This window comes from Hydra vulgaris, chromosome 12 (genome assembly GCF_038396675.1).
Source record: "Hydra vulgaris chromosome 12, alternate assembly HydraT2T_AEP".
Taxonomy (NCBI): domain Eukaryota; kingdom Metazoa; phylum Cnidaria; class Hydrozoa; order Anthoathecata; family Hydridae; genus Hydra; species Hydra vulgaris.
Genome location: NC_088931.1, coordinates 20,567,912 through 20,588,760, shown reverse-complemented (window position 1 = coordinate 20,588,760; position 20,849 = coordinate 20,567,912). Strand labels below are relative to the sequence as shown.

Sequence of the window (20,849 nt, the reverse complement as noted above, 5' to 3'; positions counted from 1 at the left end):
TCGTAAAAAGATTTTTTGTTCTTCGAAAGTTATTTTTTATGATCATTGTTTTGCAAGTTGTGATTTTTTTATTTTTTATTTGAATTATTAGTACTAGACCAGTGTTATTTTTGATAATGTTGTTTTTAAAGATAAAAAATCTAAACTTTTTGGTAATAGCATATTGCTTTGAACTTTGGTAGCCATAAAAAATACCTAGTTCTAAGAAATATATTCTTAGTACTCGAACAGCTGGAGCACTAATAAGAACATTTAATTGCTATGCTTCAATGATTGAAGACCTAAACAATTAATATAAGTTAGTATATTAATATAAATGTTAACCTCGTAGTTAAAGAAAACATGTGTATTATATATTAAAGAGATTTATTAGAACGGAGTTTTCGCAAACAGTATAAACAAATGAGTGGTAAAAGAAAAAAAGAGTGGTCGAAAAAAGAAAGAGTGGCGGAAGAAAGAAAGAGTGGTTCTAAAAAGAGGTGGAAAAAAGGTGATTGTCATAAAAAATAATCTGTAAAAAAAATTACAATTCAATGTCTCAAAATGATTTAAATTTAAAAAAATATTAAAAACTAATAAAAACTTGAAAGTAAAAAAAAATATAATTGTAATTTTAGAAAAGATAGAATAGTAACAAATAACACTATTAATGCTAATTTTATTTATTTTTTGGTGGTTATTAAGGTGCTCCCAGAGGTCTTTACGGTCACAGAGCACCACGGAAGAGCATTTAACTAGGAAGTTCACGCCTTTTTCCTTTCTAATGTCGCTTATTGTGATAGAGCCGGCGTCGAACCTCGAACCTTATGGTTCTGAAGAATTAGAACTCAACCACTGCGCCACCGCTGCAATTTATTGTTGATGTCTAAAACCTTTTTATTGTTTATTTTCCTATTCTAAAGCAAAACTTTATTTTATATATATATATATATATATATATATATATATATATATATATATATATATTCAGAGGCAATTTTAAGGGGGTGGGGGGGGGAGGGAGAAAGGGTGATAAACCCACCCCGTAAAATTGCCAAAGAAGGTGATTTTCAACCGTACCCCCAAAGAAGGTGATTTTCAAGTCGAGTTTTTTCAAATTTAGTCGGCTTGTCGGGTATTTGACACAATTAAGTCGGGTAAATTTTAATATTGAGGACTTTTTTTTTTTCTTTTTACAAAGCCAGTGTAACTTTTTAATGATTTCGCCCCCCCCCCTTCCCCCACATTTTGTTTGTAGAATTGCCTTTGTATGTATATACATACTTATGTCATTAGTGAATTTAATTCGGGTTTAATTAGTGAATTTAATTCGGAGATATCATTTTTTTTTGTCTATTAAGACAAAAAAATTGACATACAAATTTCAAGTGTCTTTTTATCAAAACAAAATGCTGTTTATTTTCAAAATGAATTGAAACTAATTGCAAACTGAATCGAATATCAACAGCGTGTTTTGAAACTTAAACTTTCTTCACCTTGCATATTCTTAGGCATGCTATTATCTTCAAGCTTTTAGACTTCATTGAATTAAACGCGCGCTGCTCATTAATAATGCAGCAAAATTGTGCACGCTTGACTTGCTCTTAAAATAAAGCCTAAGCTTGGGTCTTTAATAATGTTTAATTTTGAAGCCTAAAAATTTATATAGATCAAAAGATTACTTCTATTATAATACAGATAAAGAGGTATCTAGCTCTCCAAAGCTAGGCGGCAAAATCTAGGTCAGCTCGTTGCTTGCAAAATGATGGAAGAATTTGAGTTTGATCGGTTTGAAAAATCTGAATCTTGTGTAAAAAATGAAAAAACTAATATTAAAAAGAACTCCAGAAATTGCGGATTAGTTTCTGTAGTTGGACTTTTGACTTTGCTTGCATGTGCTGGGATTTTGTTTGTTTTGCACACCGACCAAAAAGAAGACAGTTTTGATGACTTAATAACAACCGGCGGAGCTGTTAGGAGGTCTTTAAGTAATAATTTTCCGAAATGCAATACCACTGAGTGTCAAAAAGTAAAAAAGTATGTGCAAGATTCTTTATCAGTAGAGAAAGTTAACCCTTGCGAAAATTTTTATAAATATGCATGCGCTGGATGGATTAGGCGCAATCCTATTCCAGTTACAAGTTCAACGTATTCAACATTTACAAAACTTAATCAGAAAGTAGAAGGTATATTGCATAAAATTTTGACTTCTAAAGTAAAAAATGAAAGAGAAATGATGAAAAGAACCAAAGCTTTTTTTCAATCTTGCATGGACCAAAGAGGGCCAAACGGAATCAATAAAAAAGGAAAAAAACCAATGATGGATTTAATAAAACAAGTTGGTGGTTGGGATATGGCTGGCGATAATTCGTGGAATAGCAGTTGGAACATAACAGCAACTTTATTAAATATACATAGGGATTTAACGTCCTCAGGAGGTCCACTTTTTTCTATCCATGTAAGCGACGATCCGAGACATGCAAACGATCACATATTGGAGGTAGTTATTAATGAAAAAAACATGCTGTGTCTGATATATTTCATTGATTTAATTGAAATTTAATTAATACAAAAACTTTCGAGGGAGTTTAATTCGAATTTTTTAAAAAGTTTTTTAATACAAAAACATAACTTAAAAAATAAATTAACTGTTATGAACCGTGCTTAAAATATTTTTCAGATAGACCAAGCAGGGCCTAGCCTTCCAAGAGAAATATATCTCTCAGAAGATTCCGAAAAGTTAAAGGTAAAATACAAAACTTTTTATTTAACTAATAAAATCCAGCGAAAATTGTGTTTGCCCTTTACAGGCTCAGCAACGCTGGTGGAGGGGGAGAGCAGTATTTTAACTTCTTAACGCATGCACAGTATGAAAAAAACTTTTCTTATTCATATACTTTTGCTTTTATCTTACCTTTTTCTTCGTTAGAAAATTTTCAAATTTCAAATTGTTTCCCCTCACTCCTTCTACCCCCTCACTAAACCTTAGTATATACACTCACTTTATAAACAGTGTTGACAGCTTTGCTTTATAGCTCCTTATAACTTTATAAAACTTCAACAAAAAATTTTTATAACTTTTATACCTATCATAGACTTTAAAAGCTTATAAAGAGTATTTGATTGACGTGGCCACACTTCTTGGAGCTAAAGGAGATATAAAAAAGAAAGCGGAAGAGACAATAGCTTTCGAGAAAAAGCTTGCAGAGGTAAAAAAATAACTCTAAAATTTTTTTATTTTATTTAAATCTAATAGCTTAAGCAAAAAAAGTATAGTAAAGCTTTATATACAGATAGTAATTAAAGTTGAATGTCTTCATTTATTATTTTCAGATAAGTGTACCCGACGATGTTAAGCAAGAAACATGGTTTCACAAAATGACAATGCAAGAACTTGAAAATGAAGTCCCAAATGTAAGAGGGAAACTCTTGAATAAAGTTTTGTTTTATTTAAAAAAAAAAAATTAATTTATAAATACCTTTGCTAGTTTAATTGGCACACATATGTTAACGAAGTGTTTAAAGGTCGAAGTTACATTGCGAAAAACGAAAGCATTATTGCACCGTCTGTGGCTTATTTAAAAAAAATGATGTCCGTAGTAGAATCTGTAGGACCAGAGTGAGTAAATTTAAACAATACCTAACTATGCTCTCTTTTTATTAGACATTTCAGTTTTGATAAATAAAGTTTACTTTCTATAATAAACTTTAGTGTTCTTTCGAACTATGTTGTATGGAGTGTTATTCAAGATGAAGTTCCTTACCTATCAGAAAAATTTTTAAAAGCAAGAATGCATTACAAAGAAAAGGTTTTAGGTTCAAAAGGGCTACGAAAAAGGTGGAAGACGTGTGTATCGTATACTAATGAATATCTTGGTGAAATTATCGCTAGAACATATACCGAAAAACATTTTAAAGAAAGCACTAAATTAATTGTAAGTATTTAGTATAATTTTCCTTTTTTTTTGTAAATGGGTATAAAGATGCTCCAATGAAAACTTAACGATCTTGTCACAGAGCAGCGCTGAAGTGCATTTAACTTGGAACTTCGTTATGACTTCAATTGCCAATGACGAAATTATGGCAAGAGCAGGTATCAAACCTCAGACCATGCTCTAACCACAGTGCTACGGTTGCTTTTTTGAAATCATTATTATACTGTTTTCAGAAAAATACATTTGTTATGTAGTTAAAAGTACTTTTAGTTGGTTTAAAATTTCTTTAAGGGAGAAATCTGCTTTGCAAAATAGCTTTCTATCTTTTCTATCCTAAAAATGCTGCACTTGCTTCATGCTGTGCCATTTCAATAAAATTAATATCTTTTTTCAAACACAGACATCACATAGAAGATGTGTATTCAAGATAAGGACATTTTAACTATTCAAGAACAAAAATGTGTTTAATTAAACATGAATTCTATTTGTTGAAACTGTTGCGAAGGTTGACTTTTTATGTAAAAAACTTGAACTAATATTTTAAGATTTTTTGTTGCTGACTAAATATTTTCATGACAACTTAATGTAAGTTAAATTGATGTGGCATAGTGACAGTTTTGATGTAAATTCAGAAATATGATTTGAATGTAAGATCAAGAACCTTAATAGATTCATTGTCGGTGTCATTGTGATAAATATAAATAGCAACCATTTATAGTTTCTGTAATTAATATTAGAATTATTTAGTATCGAACTTCAAATAACATTGCTGTCGTCAATCCATTTTATTTTTGGAAAACTAATATCACCAGCATTTGCAACATCTGTAAACAGTTCACTCTGCTTTTATAACTAAAACTGTTATTTTTTGTTAATGTTATCTTTGTTTTCTTGTAAGACAACTTTTTTTTTTTAGTTTATTTTTTCATTTAAATTTTTCTTGTTTTGAAAATCTTTTACGCTTACAAAATTTGGGCTTTTTTAATTAATTAGTTTAGGTGCCCCAAGAAGGTGCCCCAAGAAGGTGCTCAAAGAAGTCAATACGGTCTTATCACAGAGCACCGTGGAAGAGCATTTGAAAGGAAGTTCGCGCCTTCTTCCTTACCGATGTTATTAAACTTGCCCAGAGGTGGTGTTGAACTACGGATCTCTAGTTTCTGAGTCAAGCGCGCTTTTTTACGCTTATTTATTGGGATTTTTACTTTTGTTAGAGATTTTTACAATTTTTGCAGAAAATATTTCCACAAAATCCCCGATTATTAATTAGAGTAAAAACCTACTTTTGGTTTTACTTAGGAGTAAAAAAGTGGTCTTCTGAAAATTTGGTGGGGTATTTTCAGCCTACATCGCTAGAATAAGATTTAAATATCATCGAAGATAATATTTAAATCTTATTTTAAGCCCATTTTTTATTTTAAACATGAACTGAGTAACTAGATATAAGTTTATTTTTGTAAGCATTTAACGCTCAAAGTTTACATAAAAATGGCTCACGAGATACATTTTTTGAAGCTCCAAATACGATTTTGCAAGCGTGTTTTTGTTCAGAATAAATTTTTTTCAACTTAGTGTAATTGGTTCTTGCATATACAATATAGGGGGAAAGGTGTCACATTCCCCCACACATCCACTTTAAATCATCTCTTTTTGAAAGCGTGCTTTCTAAAGTGTCAATATAAAACCTCCACGAAAAATTTTATTTAAAAAGAACACTTACAAAATTTACAGATGTCTGCCTAATAAAAATTCAAGAACGTTTTTCTAAAAGAACCTATGTTTATTTTTTCTTAAATTGAGTTGAGTTTCAACATTTGGGTTTTTTTATTAAAAAAGATACAAATCTAACTATGTTAGTATGAATAAAAAAGTTGTTCATCATTTTTATTTACGATTATAAAACTATTGATATTCAAAGGATAATTAACGAAATAACTAATTTTTTTTTAAAAAAAAACTATTTATTGGCCAAAATGTAAAATGTGACTTGGCTCTTTTTAAAAAACTCTCATCAACTGTTTCATTTATTTTCAGATCAGGTAATTTTAGAGATTTTCAGTTTTACTTGGTACATGTATATGAACCAAAGTAAATATTGTTTTTTTAATGTTAGGCGAGAGCCTGTTACATTAGGTTGTGTCGAATATCCCTTCTTTTTTTTAATTGTAAAAAGAGTAGTTTTTTATTTGTGGAAAACAGTATTTAAAATTTGAAAAAAATAATATTTAAAAATTTTTTTGGTAACTTTGTCTTTGAAAATTTTTTTGGTAACTTTGTCTTTGAAAATTTATTGCCACGTAATATTAATAAATTCTTTTTTGAAATAGGTCAATCTGGGTATTAAAAGAAGCGTAATTAAATAAGGATTTTAAAAGTAACATTTATTTTTTAAAAATTTTAAATTTTAAATTTTAGTTAGGGAAAACTAACAGGAACATTTTCTAAGAAGTTTTAAAAACAAATATTATTTTTAATATCCTTATTAATTACGCTTCTTTTGATACCCAGGAGCATTTTCTAAGAAAATGGTTTTAAAAGCAAATATTATTATTAAAACCATTATTAATTACGCTTCTTTTGAAACCCAGGTTGACCTAATTAGAAAAAGAAATTTTTGGTAATATTACTGGTAATATTGTTGATAATGTTGGTTACCATCTGTTGATAATGTTGGTTAGCGTTTGTTGATAATGTTGATTACCATTTGTTGATAATTTTATTTTTAAAAATTAGGCTACTAATATGATTACAAATATACGAGAAGCGTTTAAAGACAATGTAAAAACGTTGCATTGGATGGACGAGGTGACAAAAGCAAGAGTTGCCGAAAAGGTTAGAAACGTTTTTAGAAAGATTTTTATTTATTTCTGTACTATTAAAACAATAGTATAGATTGTTATGGTAATGTCTTACTGTTATTTATCCTCACCATGACTATCTATGAAATAAAAAATTAAAACTATATAAATCAATGTTTCATTTATATATTTAATACTGCTTTAAACTCTTGTTGTATGTGGTTGTTAACGTAAATATAAAACACTCTCGCATTAGTAATAATTAACGTTAAACTTAAGAATCAGTGACTTGTGATACTACTTTTCTCTTGTAATGTTTCAATCTGTTTCAGACAATCTCTGCACTTTATGAAACAATTTAAAGCAATATTGAATAAAAAATGAAATTTTTGTATCTTGTTACAACCTGACTTTATATAAATATATTAAGTGTGTTTATTTTGTGAAACATTTAGCTAATATTGTTTTAGGCTGATTCCATGAAAGATCAAGTTGGCTATCCGTCTTATATAAATAACGATACAAGATTTGATATTAAATACAAAGACGTAAAGTGCTTTAATCATTTCACTTGATACATTGATTTGAGTTTTCACGTATTTTAATAGAGTATTTTAAAGAGTCTACTCGCATTTTATTTTACATAGTTGAAAATAGTCAGCGATGATCTGTTTCACAATCGACTCTCTCTGATCAAGTTTGCTCATAATCGGATGTTGAACAAGTTGCGAAAGAAAGTTGATAAAAGCGAGTAAGCATAATAGAATTTTAATTAAAGATTTTTTAAATGTTATTTAGAACTTTATATACAACAATTACCTTTTATATTTAAGATGGCCAATGGATCCCCAAACCATTAACGCAATGTACAGCTTCAATCAAAACGGAATGAGTAAGGGACCTGCTATAAAATTAACTTTATTATTTTTTTATTTTTGAAATACAGATTAACTTTTAAACAAAATAACTTAGCAAAACTTAAGCGTTAAAAAATTGTCTTCTGAAGAGAAAGTTAAACCTGTTTTTACGTGGCTGTCGGTTGAAATCAGCTTACTTAGTACTTTAAATTTTTTCAAACATTTTACAACCGACATTTTTTATAGTCAATAAATTTTCTGGAAAGTGCGACTTTCCAGAAAATTAGTTGATTATAAAAAATGTAACTAGAAATTACATGTATGTACACTGGTATAGATTTTAGTATTAAAATCGCTATACACTTGCAGTTTATTATTTCATTCTTACGTTGCATTTTAAACATATTTTTCGTTTAAGGGTTTACGTTAAAAAAATATTTTAGGAATATAATCTATACTTGGAGTAACTTTATACAGCCATCAGATTTTTATAAAAACAGGTGTAATATATGAAACTTTGGGGTACATATTAGGTCCACAAAAAATAGTCGGGTTTCTTTCTGACTTCGAATTTCTTTTTCCTATAAAAAACGCAAAAAATATCCTAATTACGTTTGTTTAACAAACTTTAGTTAGAATCAAACTAAAAAACCTTTTTTAAAGTTTTTTTAGTTTTTTTTAGATAGGTTAAGATTTTGAGGCTAAAGAAAACTATTCTGTTCATTAATATTTTATGATATAGAAAGTGACATATTATGCTGATTTGGCATGTAATGACTAATCTGCAAGTCGTGTAACTTACAACTTTATGATAAAATTAAAGAGTTAATAATAGATTGAATTGAGTCTCTTTGTTTAGAACTCTAAACAATGGTTTATTATAAATAAAAACATGAAAACACAGTTATTTTCGAAAATATTCCCAAAGATGTTGCTACCTAAATATATGGAACAGTTTTTTATGGAAATTGTAAGTTTATGATTGACAATAAACCTAGAAGATTTTAAAGGATACAGCATATCCTGTAGAGAGCCGATTTTATAGCAGACATTTTTGATATTATAGTAATTGACAAACCTGACGTATTTAAAAATTAATTAAAAAGAATTTTCACATGATGGTTTGATTGATCACATTATGATTTGATTGATCACATGATGATTTGATTGATCACGTGATGATTTGATTGATCACATTTGATGTTTTTATTTTTAAATTAGTTTTTACTTGTTAGTTACTATTTAATCTATTTATTAATTTTTGTTTAATACTAAACTTAAAATTTTAATTACTTGATGATTTTTTTCTAATGAGGGATTAATGTATTTAATAAATTTTCTTTTAAAATCAAAGAAATTTTGTTTAGTTATTCCTGCTGGGATACTTCAGCCGCCATTTTTTCACGGTGTAAACTTATCAATGTAGGTTTGATTTTTTTCTAACAAAAATATGGTTTTTGTAAAAATAGTTAAATATAAAATATTTCTTTAATTAGATATCTATGCGTAATTATAATAACTGTCTATAATTTGATTTTAATAGGAATTAATATTTGATGTTTAAAAATTATTTTACATAAACTTAAAAGTTTTAACATTCAAATTTATTAGGGCTATGTTATATGGTGCTATTGGTTCTATATTGGGCCATGAGCTTACACACGGTTTTGATAACACAGGAAGAAAATTCAACAAAAAAGGAGAGCTGTCCAAACAATGGTGGACTAACCAATCGCTTGTTCATTTTAAAAAAAGAGCACAATGTATAGTTGATCAATATTCTAAATATAAAATTAGAGGAAAATATCCGGTACGTTTCAGCTCTGTGTTTTATTATAAAATGTATTGTTAATTGATTAAAAAAAACTTTTTTATTCTTATTCAAAAAATAACTTTTTTAAATACTGTGTACAGCATTCTAGTTGTTTAATTTTTTTAGCTAATAAATATTACTCAATTTATTTAGCTCTTATTTTTAATATTTAAAACATAATTCTACTGGTTTCGTTCTAGCTGAATGGCAAACTAACCTTGGGTGAAAATATAGCCGATAATGGTGGATTTAAAACAGCACTTAAGGTTGTAAACAACAATAAACTAAACAATGTATTTGATAAAATTTATTATTTTATATTTAATCAAAACAAAAATTTTCCTAGGCTTATTATAATTGGGTAAAAACATCTGGAGGAGACAATTTGATTGAAGGATTGGATTTTAATAATGAACAACTTTTTCATATTGCATTTGCTCAGGTTTTTAATTTAATTCTAAAAATTTCAAAAGGCATTTTGGATATTTTTTTCCGTTCAGAATCAAGTTTTTCAAGCCAATTTTAAAACAACTTTTTATTTTATATAGGCTTATTGTAGCAACAGTCGACCAAGTGAACAATACTTATCAACACTTAATGATAGACACTCCGAAGAAGAGTTTAGGTACACGTTATTTATAAATTTGTACTCTTGTTCTTTCTATTTCTTATTTATCTTTTGTGAGTATGTATGTATGTATATATGTGTGTGTGTGTGTGTGTGTGTATGTGTGTGTGTGTGTGTGCGTGGATGCATGTATGTATGTATTTAAGTATGTATGTATGTCTTAGTGGCGTAACTAGGGGTAGCACAATCCCACAAAGCGGAGGCGGCCCCGGACCTCAGAGGACCCCGCGAACCTTACTAATATTATTCACATTTTTCAATTTTTTTTTATATAAGTGGTACTAATTTTTGTTTTAAAAAATACATTTTTTTGATTTATTATTTTTCCCGTATTCTTAGGTAAAAAACAATTTCCTAAATTAGTTAAACTATTTATCTCAAATGTGTTGAAATGATAAACACTATCACAATAATTTACAACAGATATAAACTGCGAGGAAAACAGAATAGAGTAGTCGGCCAGATGTGCATACTCGCTATTTGTTTGTCTAAACGAACTCTGTATTATTTCAATAATACTAATAAAAACATGCAATGGTTTATTGCTGCGTTTTTAACTCAACTTTGAGTTGATCGTTTGTAACTCAACTCTTGCTCAACTTTGTCAAATAGAGATTAAAAAAACATTTTTGCATTTTTATGAAATGAAGGATCATTCTGCATTTAATCAGTTATTACTATTACTTAAAAATAATTAAATAAATTTAAAAAAGTGCCGTGGTCAAGGCACTTTTTTAAATTTATTAACAGAACTAATGCGATGAATGGCGTTTATAACGGAATTTTAAAAAAAATAATACTCAGCCATCTGCGCTACACATATGTTTATTCCGCGAGTTACAATATAAATCTGACGCTGGTTTAAATAAATGACGCTGTTTCTTGTTGTAGAGAAGTATACGAGTTATTAGATAATCTAAAATTCAAGTTAAAAGATTTTAGACCAAATAATTTAAATTAGAGGCTTCTTCTATTTGCAGTAAGTGGAAAATAAAACCAAATTTTAAGTTTAAAAGGCAATCCAAATATAAAAGACGTTTTGATAAGTTAAGCGGAAGTTATTTACATGAATGCGCTGAATAAAGATTTCAAATTTATTTTCAAATGTATTTTAAATATTTTCAACGTGCAAATAAGTGAAACATTTACTAGAATGGAAAAAAAATTTTAATTTTATGCAACCTCAAAATTTAACAAAATTATTGGAAGATAATCTAATTGAATCAGCTAAATTGTAACAACAGGATTACCCGGGCAATTTGACAAAAAAAACTTCTAACCCAATTAATTAATGTAATCATTTTAACTAATCACAGAAGCAAATATAATAAAAGATTTAGCCAACATACTCCTCATCAAATACAACTTTATTTAGTGAGATTTTTTAGATGAAAACACAGCAATACTGTTCTTGATGATAATATAGAAATAGCATGCCTCAGGAACGTCCCAAACATTGTGCAATTTTGGCAATAGAGAAAAAAATGTGTGAGGAAAAAAACTGGACAAATAAAAATTTTTAGAGCACTTAGGAACACTCACTGTAAAAGGATGAGACTTTTGCGAAATTTGCAAAAAAAAGAAAATAATAGGCAAGAAAAAATTATATTTAAGGCAGTTTAATAAATAAAAGATTCCTTAGGATATTTTTCAACTTTTTTTTATATTCTTGATAGCATTCTAAGAATTATTTCGTTTGAAGATAGTATAGCTGTTAAGAATTTAAAAGTTCTGTCAGAGTCTTAAATGAGGTAAAGTTAGTTTTTAATATTAAGTATGCTTCCCTTAAACATAATATCAATCTTCTTTCTTTTTTATAACTATTTGGAGCAGAGATTCAAGAATTTTTTTCTATTATTTAAAATAAATAATACTTAATCGTGTTTTATTAACTAGATATATCAAGCAAATATTACATGTTCTCTTTATAAATATAATAAATAAATTTTCAGTGGACGGGTCCTGTTATTTTTTTGTAGTTTTATAAAAAATTTATAGTTACGCCTCTGATATGTATGTACGTATGTATACATGTATGTATGTATGTATGTATGTATGTATGTATGTATGTATGTATGTATGTATGTATGTATGTATGTATGTATGTATGTATGTATGTATGTATGTATGTATGTATGTATAAATAAATGTATGTATGTATGTATGTATGTATGTATGTATGTATGTATGTATGTATGTATGTATGTATGTATGTATGTATGTATGTATGTATGTATGTATGTATGTATGTATGTATGTATGTATGTATGTATGTATGTATGTATGTATTCCCATTAGAGTTATTGGAACACTTTCCAACTCGAAAGAATTTTCAAAAGCTTTCAACTGCCCTATTGGTAGTCGCATGAATCCAAAGAATAAATGTTCAGTATGGACTGTTAGTGATGAGTAGCCGCAACTTTCGATCGTTGTGCACATGGGTTCTGTTTTGGTGAATTATGAACTTTTGGTTCTCTAAAGCAAGTTTCCCAAAAAGAATCAAATTTTTTTACGAATTACATATGATGTAATTCAAAAAATTTATGAAAGACAAAAAAGATACGACACTCTTTCTTGCTGTAATTATGCTGATGGTAACAGTATCGTGTGAATCGTGTTTCGAAAAACATTGAATTAAAGTACGGAAATATAAAAATGTTTTGTTTGTTCAATTTCAACATGATTGAAAAGCAAAATATGTTTAAATATCAAACGTAGTAAATCTGTTGATTATATATACATATCAGACATAACAAATCAATTTTTTTTTTATATATAAATATTGGGCATTTAATATCATTCACAAAACTCTTTGTCTAAATCCAAGAAGCTAAATCCTAGTAAAGTATCACTAGGCTCAACCTAAACAAATTCTTGGTTCTGGGTTGTTTACTGGTTCATATCTACAACTGTAACCTTTACAAAATCTTTAATTATTATTATTTTAAATTAAAAATATTTACAGTAACGTGAACATTTTTTAGCTGGGTTTTGACCGATGTATATATACAACTAATTATGTAATATAGTCATGTTGTCATGGAAATGTTTAGTCATGCATGGAAATGTTTTGTTTTATACGTTGGTTACTTTTTCTCTCTATTCTCTCAGTTTTTAAACCTAGCAGACGTTTAAGACCCTAATAAACTAAAATAATGATGATTGAATAAAATTCAATTGGGTTCTTAAAAATTAAACCAGAAAAAAACAGTTATTTTTATTTCATATTAAATTCATATTAAGTTGTTTTTATCTCATATTAATTTCATATTAAGTTATTTTTATTTCATACTAATTTGAACCTTCCAGTGTTTGATATTTATACCATTTTGGTAAGTAACCTACCTTTATCACAAAACTTCATAAATACTACAAAATTTTATTATTAATTTTTTTTTGGTTGTTGTTTGTTTTTTTATAGTTTTACATTTTATTTGTTGTAATACATAAAACAAAAATAAACTATATAAATAAAAAAAGAAAATGAAACCTGACTGATTTAAATAAAAAATTGGTATCTAAAAAAATCACCTTTAAAAAAAAAAATATTAAAAATATTTTTTTTTTTTATTGATTTTAGATTGTCTAAAATAAACCCTAAGTCAATAGAGCATTCCTTGCATGTTCTACCTATTTGTTAGTCGACGTAGCAACACTCCTTGCATATTACCTATTTGTCAGTCGTTATCGCGATGCATACATACTCCCCGCATTTCTACCTATTTGTCAGTCGGTGTATCGACAGTCGTACTGACTGTCGATACACCGACTGTCAGTCGGTGTATCGACATTGAATGCATATGTATGAAAAATGAAGGATTAAGGTTTTACTTGTAACATAGTTTTTATTTATCTTTACACTTTTGCCATTAATAAAAAATTTTACACTCGTAACTAATAAACCAGCACCAGCTTTTTGCCGACTAAAGTCAAAAAAAATTTTTTGGTTGACAAACTCTTCTTAAAAAAAAAGGTCCTCGTTAGCCGACATTTGCCGACTGCCAACTGCCAACTATAGTTTCCATTCTGCCGACTCCAGTGTCCGATATGCCGACTAATAAAATTCGTGAGGGAGCTAGGCTCACCCCCCCCCCCCTCGGGACGGCCCTGATTACATGATGGGCTAGAAGAAGACAAATTTAGTCTTATCACCAAGCTCCGAAAAATGCGTCGTTACTAGATAAAATATAGTTTAACAATAAAATAAAGTTTCAATGTAAATATCTCTGACTTAATAATATTAAAAAAATGTAAATATATCGCTTAGCGTTTAAAATTTACAGTTATTCAAAAAATAAGATTTACGCATTGTTTTGTAAAATAAAAGAAACAAAATTTAAAAAAATATTAAAATGACAAAAATAACATAGCTTTAACTTACCTTAACTTACTAAGTCAACTCTTAAAACATCCGATTACTCAATTTCGTATAAAGGACCTCATAAATAGAACATAGCTCTTGATGAAATTATGAAAAGTATAATCTCAATAAACTGTTTTAAAAAAATTGTTAAACATAAGGCCGACGCAAAGGGTGCCTAAAACGTTTGTCTAAAAAAAGGGTGCCTAAAAAGCCCTAAAACGTTTGCCCCCATCCTGCCCAAACGTGAGGGCACAAATGCAGTAAAATTTTCAACTTTACTATCGTAAACTATATTTAAATTTAAATAGATTTAAATTTAGTTTACAATATGAAGTTGAAATTTTTACTATATTAGTGCCTTTGCGTTTGGGCGGGGGGGGGGGGCAACGTTTTTGGGTTTTTATGTTCCCAGGCCTCCGCCATTCCAAATTTTTGCAAGGCTTTTTCATTTGGCATAGTTATGAACATACTAAAGTTTAAATTTTGCATAATGTGTGAAAATGTTCTGAAACATCAAAAAATCCTGCGGGCGCCCATGCCTTTTAAAGAACGGGAAAAAAAGTTACGTCAAGGACGACTGGGTTATTAAGCTACCCCAACTAAAAATATAGGTTTTTTTTACAAAGTATGTTGAACTTTTAATATGTTGAATACAATTTATTCAAATAAAAACAAAATATATCTTCTAAGTAAGGCAACTATTGCAAACAATTTTGCAATGAGCCTTGCAAACAGAATGGCTACATGATGCACATTGCAGACGGATTTTTCTGTTATGAACACGACGGCACATATCTTTTTATGTGCTGTTCTTGAATTGGTTGACCTTGACTTAATAGGTTATTTTGTATTTCTATGATTGTGATTTGCATCAAATTTTTTAATAAGACTTTTTAAAAAAAAAAAAAATCTCTTCTTCTATGAGAAGTCCCAATTTTGATAATTTGGGTAATTTACAAGAATAAAATCAAAGCATTGTATACTTCAATATCCAAAATATTACAAAACATTGTAAATGGCCATTGGTTACTCTTTCGGCGACTCGAGTAGCACCTGACAACCTGATCTAACGAGTCAACTCCACCTTTATATTTGTTGTAATCTAGAATAACATGTGGTTTTTCATTATGGTTCATAACAATGTCATTACTGTGATGGAAGGTTGATAATAATATTGCTGCTTTGTTTTTCTTTGGTACATAATAAACTATAGTAGAGCCATTTTGAAAACCAAAAATACTAGAGTAAACTGGTCGATGTAAGGCTGGCAATTACTTTTTTGGTATTCTCCTTTTTTTTTTTTTAAAGGTCATTTTAGTAAATGTCATTTTACGCCCTAGCAATACACATGCAAAATGAATGTTTGTAAAAAAGTTATCAGCTGTTATGTGTCTATAACTTCCATTTAAGTGATCAGTTAGTTCAAGAATTATTCATGTACTTTGTCCAACATCATGTACTCCATTTACTCTACCAATATACGGTTGCAAGTTTATGCAGTAAGAGGTTTCAGAATCACATAACATCCATACTTTTATTCCATACTTTCCTGACTTTGTAGGTATAAACATCTTAAATGGACAACGTCCCCTAAATGTAAATAGTTGCTCATCGACAGTAGGATATGCACTTGGATTGTAGTTGCACTTACATTTAGTAATAAACATTTCCATTATATTTCTTAAAGGTGCAAACTTGTTTTCAAACCGTCTTTGATTTCTTGTTTCTCTCATCAAATCGAATGCATTGTTGCAAGTTAACAAATTGATATCTTTGCATTGAAGCTGAAAATTTTGGCATGCAATCTAATCTACTGCAAAGCTCTTTTATGCTTTGGTTTTTAGAATGGAACGCTCCAGCTAGGAGAAGAACTCCAATAAATTCATAACTGCTTATTTACTCATCCTTTTAGTCTTATTCTACGAGCTTCAGCATTAGTACAGTTGATAATAATTATAATCATTTCTGGTGTTATAAAGAGTTTAAAGGCAGTATCCACACATTGGCCGCAAACCTGAGCTGCAAACCTTGGTGGGCAACTGCAGTATTTCTTCATGGGCGACTCATTATATTAATTATATTTATTTTAAAAAATAGTTTCAGTGTTTATCAAACAAAATATGTGAAAAAAATATAACAAATATTTTAGGCATTATTATTTTGTATCAATAATATAAATATTTTTGACATAAAAACAAAATTATGCAACATTAGCACTCTATTGCTGTTACAGTGATTGTATATATATATTATGCATATATGGTATAATTTACTAATAAAAAAAGATAAAAAAACACCCCATATCTATTAAAAAATAACGAAAACACAAGCAAATGTTAAACTAAACATAATTCATTTAGCTATTTATTGATCTACTAACTAAAAAATGAGAAAATGGGGTATAAAAATACTCCAACCGTCTTTAACGTAACTAAATTTTCCGCAATCAATATTATTGCCAATTTATTAGAAAAATAAAAACATTTTGGACTAACAACTACCTTAACTTATAATAAAAGATGTTCTGAAGTTGGTGTTCAAATAGACAAAATTTGTTGATGTGGCAATTAAAAATAAACTATTCTGGCGTAGTAAAATACTCTGCCGTCCTTTAAGGGTTAACATTTACTTTGAATGTATACTTATGTGTATTTTTATTATGAATTGGTTCAAAAAAACCTAGCAAACATTCTATAACGGAGTTTTAGTGAACCTATTTAGACATTTTGAACGGTTCACTGTAATTTTGCTCATCGGTTACTAGAGGACAATTAATGGCAAGCGTCAAAAATGGCTCGCCGATGACTAGCCACTAACATCATTAGCGATTTCGCTTAGTTTAACTTTTTGTTGTTTTCAATAAAAGAAAGTAATAAATTACAAAAACAAAGTTTGTATTATCTGTAAGTAAAACTGAGTTTGAAGTGTTAAATTTTTTACTTATATCATGTGTACTGTTGCTATGTATTTTAGGTGTCCCTTTTAACCAAATAAACTGACTAATATTGAAACTAGATTCATAGTATAAAAATTAATCAATTTGATAAATATAGACAAAAAAAGAAAAATATTGGGCATGGGATAATAATTTATTCAGAATAAGGAACAAATAAGGAAAACATTTAGGTTGTGGGACGTGTAAAGTTCTAGGAGTAATTGTCATGCAAATAAATTGCTGTTTTCTACCGAATATTTAAACATTTTACAAGGAGCTTTTATTGGTTTAGTTTAGATATTTTTTATTTTTGATAATGTTTGTTGATCGACTTTGATAACCTTTTTCTTGGTAATACCAGTAACAAATTCATTGAATTTGTGTTTGTGCGCGCGCGTGTGTGTGTATGTGTGTGTGTGTTTGTGTGTGTGTGTGTGTGTGTGTGTGTGTGTGTGTGTGTGTGTGTGTGTGTGTGTGTGTGTGTGTGTGTGTGTGTGAACAATTTTAGAATTAACGACTTAATACCATAAAAAGATGTTTTCTTGTCAAATAATTTGTAAACTTTTTATATTACTAAAATCAGTTTGTTGATGCATATTTTGGTTTTACAAAATCATTAAAATGTGCTGTAGTTGAATTTTGGGCATGTTTCCATAGTTTTAGGTTTATATACCCATTGATAAATGGAAAAATCAAAGTGATCGTGCAATTTGTTTATGCTGTTAAGTTATTCTAACGTCAATTGTCTTTATGACTTTATTTAGAATTTTATCTTAGTTTGTAGATCATATTAAAAAAAATGAAATTTGTTGTTGTTAATCACCAACATGGCCATTTGACATGGAGCCTGCTTTGGCTCCAAAATGCTGCCGCGTTTTCTAATTAGAAACTCAAATTTTAAAGATCTAAGCTGCATACTAAAAGGTAAGAGAGAAAAAATTCAACAGAGATTGATGACTCAAGATCATCTGAAAAAAAAATTAAAGAACCGAACTTTTATGATATTGAGAATTATTTATTACCAGGAATTTTTCCTGAACATTTACAAAGAAGAGAAAATGAGTATTAAAACAAAATTTAAAAAAAAGTGACAAGTTTGTAATTGTTAATGGTATGTTACATTACAAATATAGATAAATCATGAAAGTTACTTCTAGCCCAGCGACTTTATGTTTTTGTACTTATCACGAATAAGTACAAAAAGCAGCACATGATGGGTTAGGCACATCAACTGAATCAAAGGCTAAAGGTGGACACGTTAGGAGAGATAAAACAATATGGAAATTGATTGATTCAAGATATTATGAATATAGATTTTCGAAATTATGTAGCCACTTGTGAATCTTGTCAAAAATGAAGTTTCTCCAGAGTTGCATCCAATACCAGTTCCAACAAAAATATGACATCAAATTGGTCAAATAAAATTTAAGAAGGACATCGTGTTATAAAAACTCTTCTGTAATGTTATTTAAATTAGAAAAAAAGGTTAAAAAAATTTAGCCTAAGTCGTATTACAAAATTAACTTTGCGAAATTTTTTTAATAGTTATGAAAAGTAAATAAGTTTAAACTAAAAAAAAAGTAAATGTTTGGTGCCTGGCCGGTAGGAATTACTGTACAGTGCTTTGCACCTAAGCAGTAAGCACTGTACAGTTTTTGTTACCTTCCGGCTTACTGTACATTAAACGCTGCCGTTAAGTCAATCCTGCCCACTACACCGGACCTGATTATATCTATAACTGAAATCTACATATCTAAACGGAAAACGGTAGTATAAATAAGTGTTTTATTTGCTTGCGCAATCGTATAGAATTCCATTCGGTTGCTAATCAAATACGTATATTATATTAACAAACTTTAGAAACTCTTAAGGAAATTTTAGAGATTTCTACATGGGGAAAATAGATCTTTTAAAATAAAGATTTCTTTAATATAAGCCCATTTGTTTGGTTAAACCAAAGTAAATGTTTTTTTTAAATATATATAAGAAACCAAGTTGGTTTCTTTTTTTATATAAAAAAAGTGTATTGTCCATCTATTAGCATTTTCAAAGTTGACTAAATATCTCCATTAATCACATTAGAGTTATAACTTTTTGGTATTCCTTGCTTTCTGTATGAAGAATAGATCATCTTTGATATAAAAGTAACTCCAAAATCGTTGCACCACTCTTTATTACACGCCGAATTTCCCAAAAGTATTCCAACCTGGCTCATAAAGTAATTTGAACTTTATAGAGATTTCAAAAAAAAAAGTCGGTTGTACAAAATCAATTACTCAAATTTTATATACAAATAAACATTTTAAAATAAAAATTGATGCGGCCATTTTTTATGACTTTTTTCAGCGATGTTTTTTTATTCAAGCATAATTTTCACTTAAAATTACTTTTCCGAATAAATTTTTAACGCTATAATTTATTAATAGTATGCGTTATTTTAGGTGTCGCAGTAATAATTTTTGATTACCTTAAAAAATTTAGAAGAATTTTGAATTCTCTAGTTGGATCGAACAGTTAAAACGAAGATTTGTAAATAAATCTTTAGATTTTTCACAAAGACTATAAATATAATATAAAAAATTTTATTGCAAAAATAATAATAATTAGTAACTAACATTTAAATGGTTTGATTATTTGAACCTTTGTCTCGTGAACCAAATATGACATTTGGTTAGCAAGCTACATTGTCATAAGCAGAATATTTTAATATATTAGATTTATTATATAATATATATAATTTATTTAATATATATATATATATATATATATATATATATATATATATATATATATATATATATATATATATAATATATATTTTTTTAAATTTCATATATTTTCAACCGTTTTGTTTGAGATTATTGATTTATCTAATGTTGTTATAGTTTTAACGATTTCAGATCAGGTCTTTTTTAAATAAAGTTTGTAATGATGTATCTAACAGGAGATCTAGTTTTGAACTTAGCTTGACAAGAACTAGTTAGTGTGTACCATAAACTAAAATAATTAGTTAGTGTACAACATGTATTAACAAAAACTGTTAGTGCACTGCAAAAGTCTTGTAATACAACACTTGTTGCAAATTTATAAAAATTTATTTATGTTATTTTTTCATAAAAAAAAATTACTTTGTTTAGAAACATTTAATTTTAGTATGAGATAAAACTTTGCTTTGCCTTTTCCTTACTTGTTTTTCTCTATTTGTTTTTTTTAACATCTAAATTAAAAAAAAAAAAATTTTCTTTCAAAACTACCTTATAAGGTACAATTTCCTGAGTCATATTATTTATAAATTATATATTAATCTCTTTATTTCTCATTCAAATGTATAGCTTAAATATGTTTTAAATATAAGTTAGCCTCTCTAAAGGCGTCAGGTGCAGTATTTGTTGTATCAGGTTTACTGATAGAGGAATTTGACCTTCAATTGTCAACACACAACTATGATTCAACAACAAAAAGGATTTGTTGTTACTCATTTAAAAATTTGTGCATAACCATGGTTTTTAGTTGCTTTCATGATTTTTAGTTAAGTTGCTTTCTG

The 20,849-nt window shown here is 28.3% G+C and overlaps 1 protein-coding gene across 1 annotated transcript; it reads left to right on the top strand.

Moving 5' to 3' along the window:
• Positions 1-1,529: 1,529 nt before the first annotated feature.
• LOC100209343 (endothelin-converting enzyme homolog) lies at positions 1,530-12,764 on the top strand. The gene is made up of 16 exons (XM_065812501.1): positions 1,530-2,479; positions 2,660-2,725; positions 3,075-3,188; positions 3,313-3,393; positions 3,468-3,598; positions 3,692-3,914; positions 6,645-6,743; positions 7,180-7,257; positions 7,357-7,460; positions 7,543-7,601; positions 8,934-8,988; positions 9,178-9,376; positions 9,580-9,645; positions 9,726-9,821; positions 9,928-10,004; positions 12,306-12,764. The coding sequence occupies exons 1-16, from the start codon at positions 1,742-1,744 to the stop codon at positions 12,418-12,420; spliced, it is 2,301 nt and encodes a 766-aa protein (XP_065668573.1). The 5' UTR covers positions 1,530-1,741; the 3' UTR covers positions 12,421-12,764.
• Positions 12,765-20,849: the final 8,085 nt, after the last annotated feature.

What these genes read in the sequence shown, in the direction of transcription:
- LOC100209343 (XM_065812501.1), top strand. Translation starts at nt 1,742, where the DNA reads ATGATGGAAGAATTTGAGTTTGATCGGTTTGAAAAATCTGAATCTTGT. An exon ending in AAATTAGAGGAAAATATCCG is followed by an intron (nt 9,377 to 9,579) that starts GTACGTTTCAGC and finishes GTTTCGTTCTAG; the next exon opens with CTGAATGGCAAACTAACCTT. An exon ending in TTCATATTGCATTTGCTCAG is followed by an intron (nt 9,822 to 9,927) that starts GTTTTTAATTTA and finishes TATTTTATATAG; the next exon opens with GCTTATTGTAGCAACAGTCG.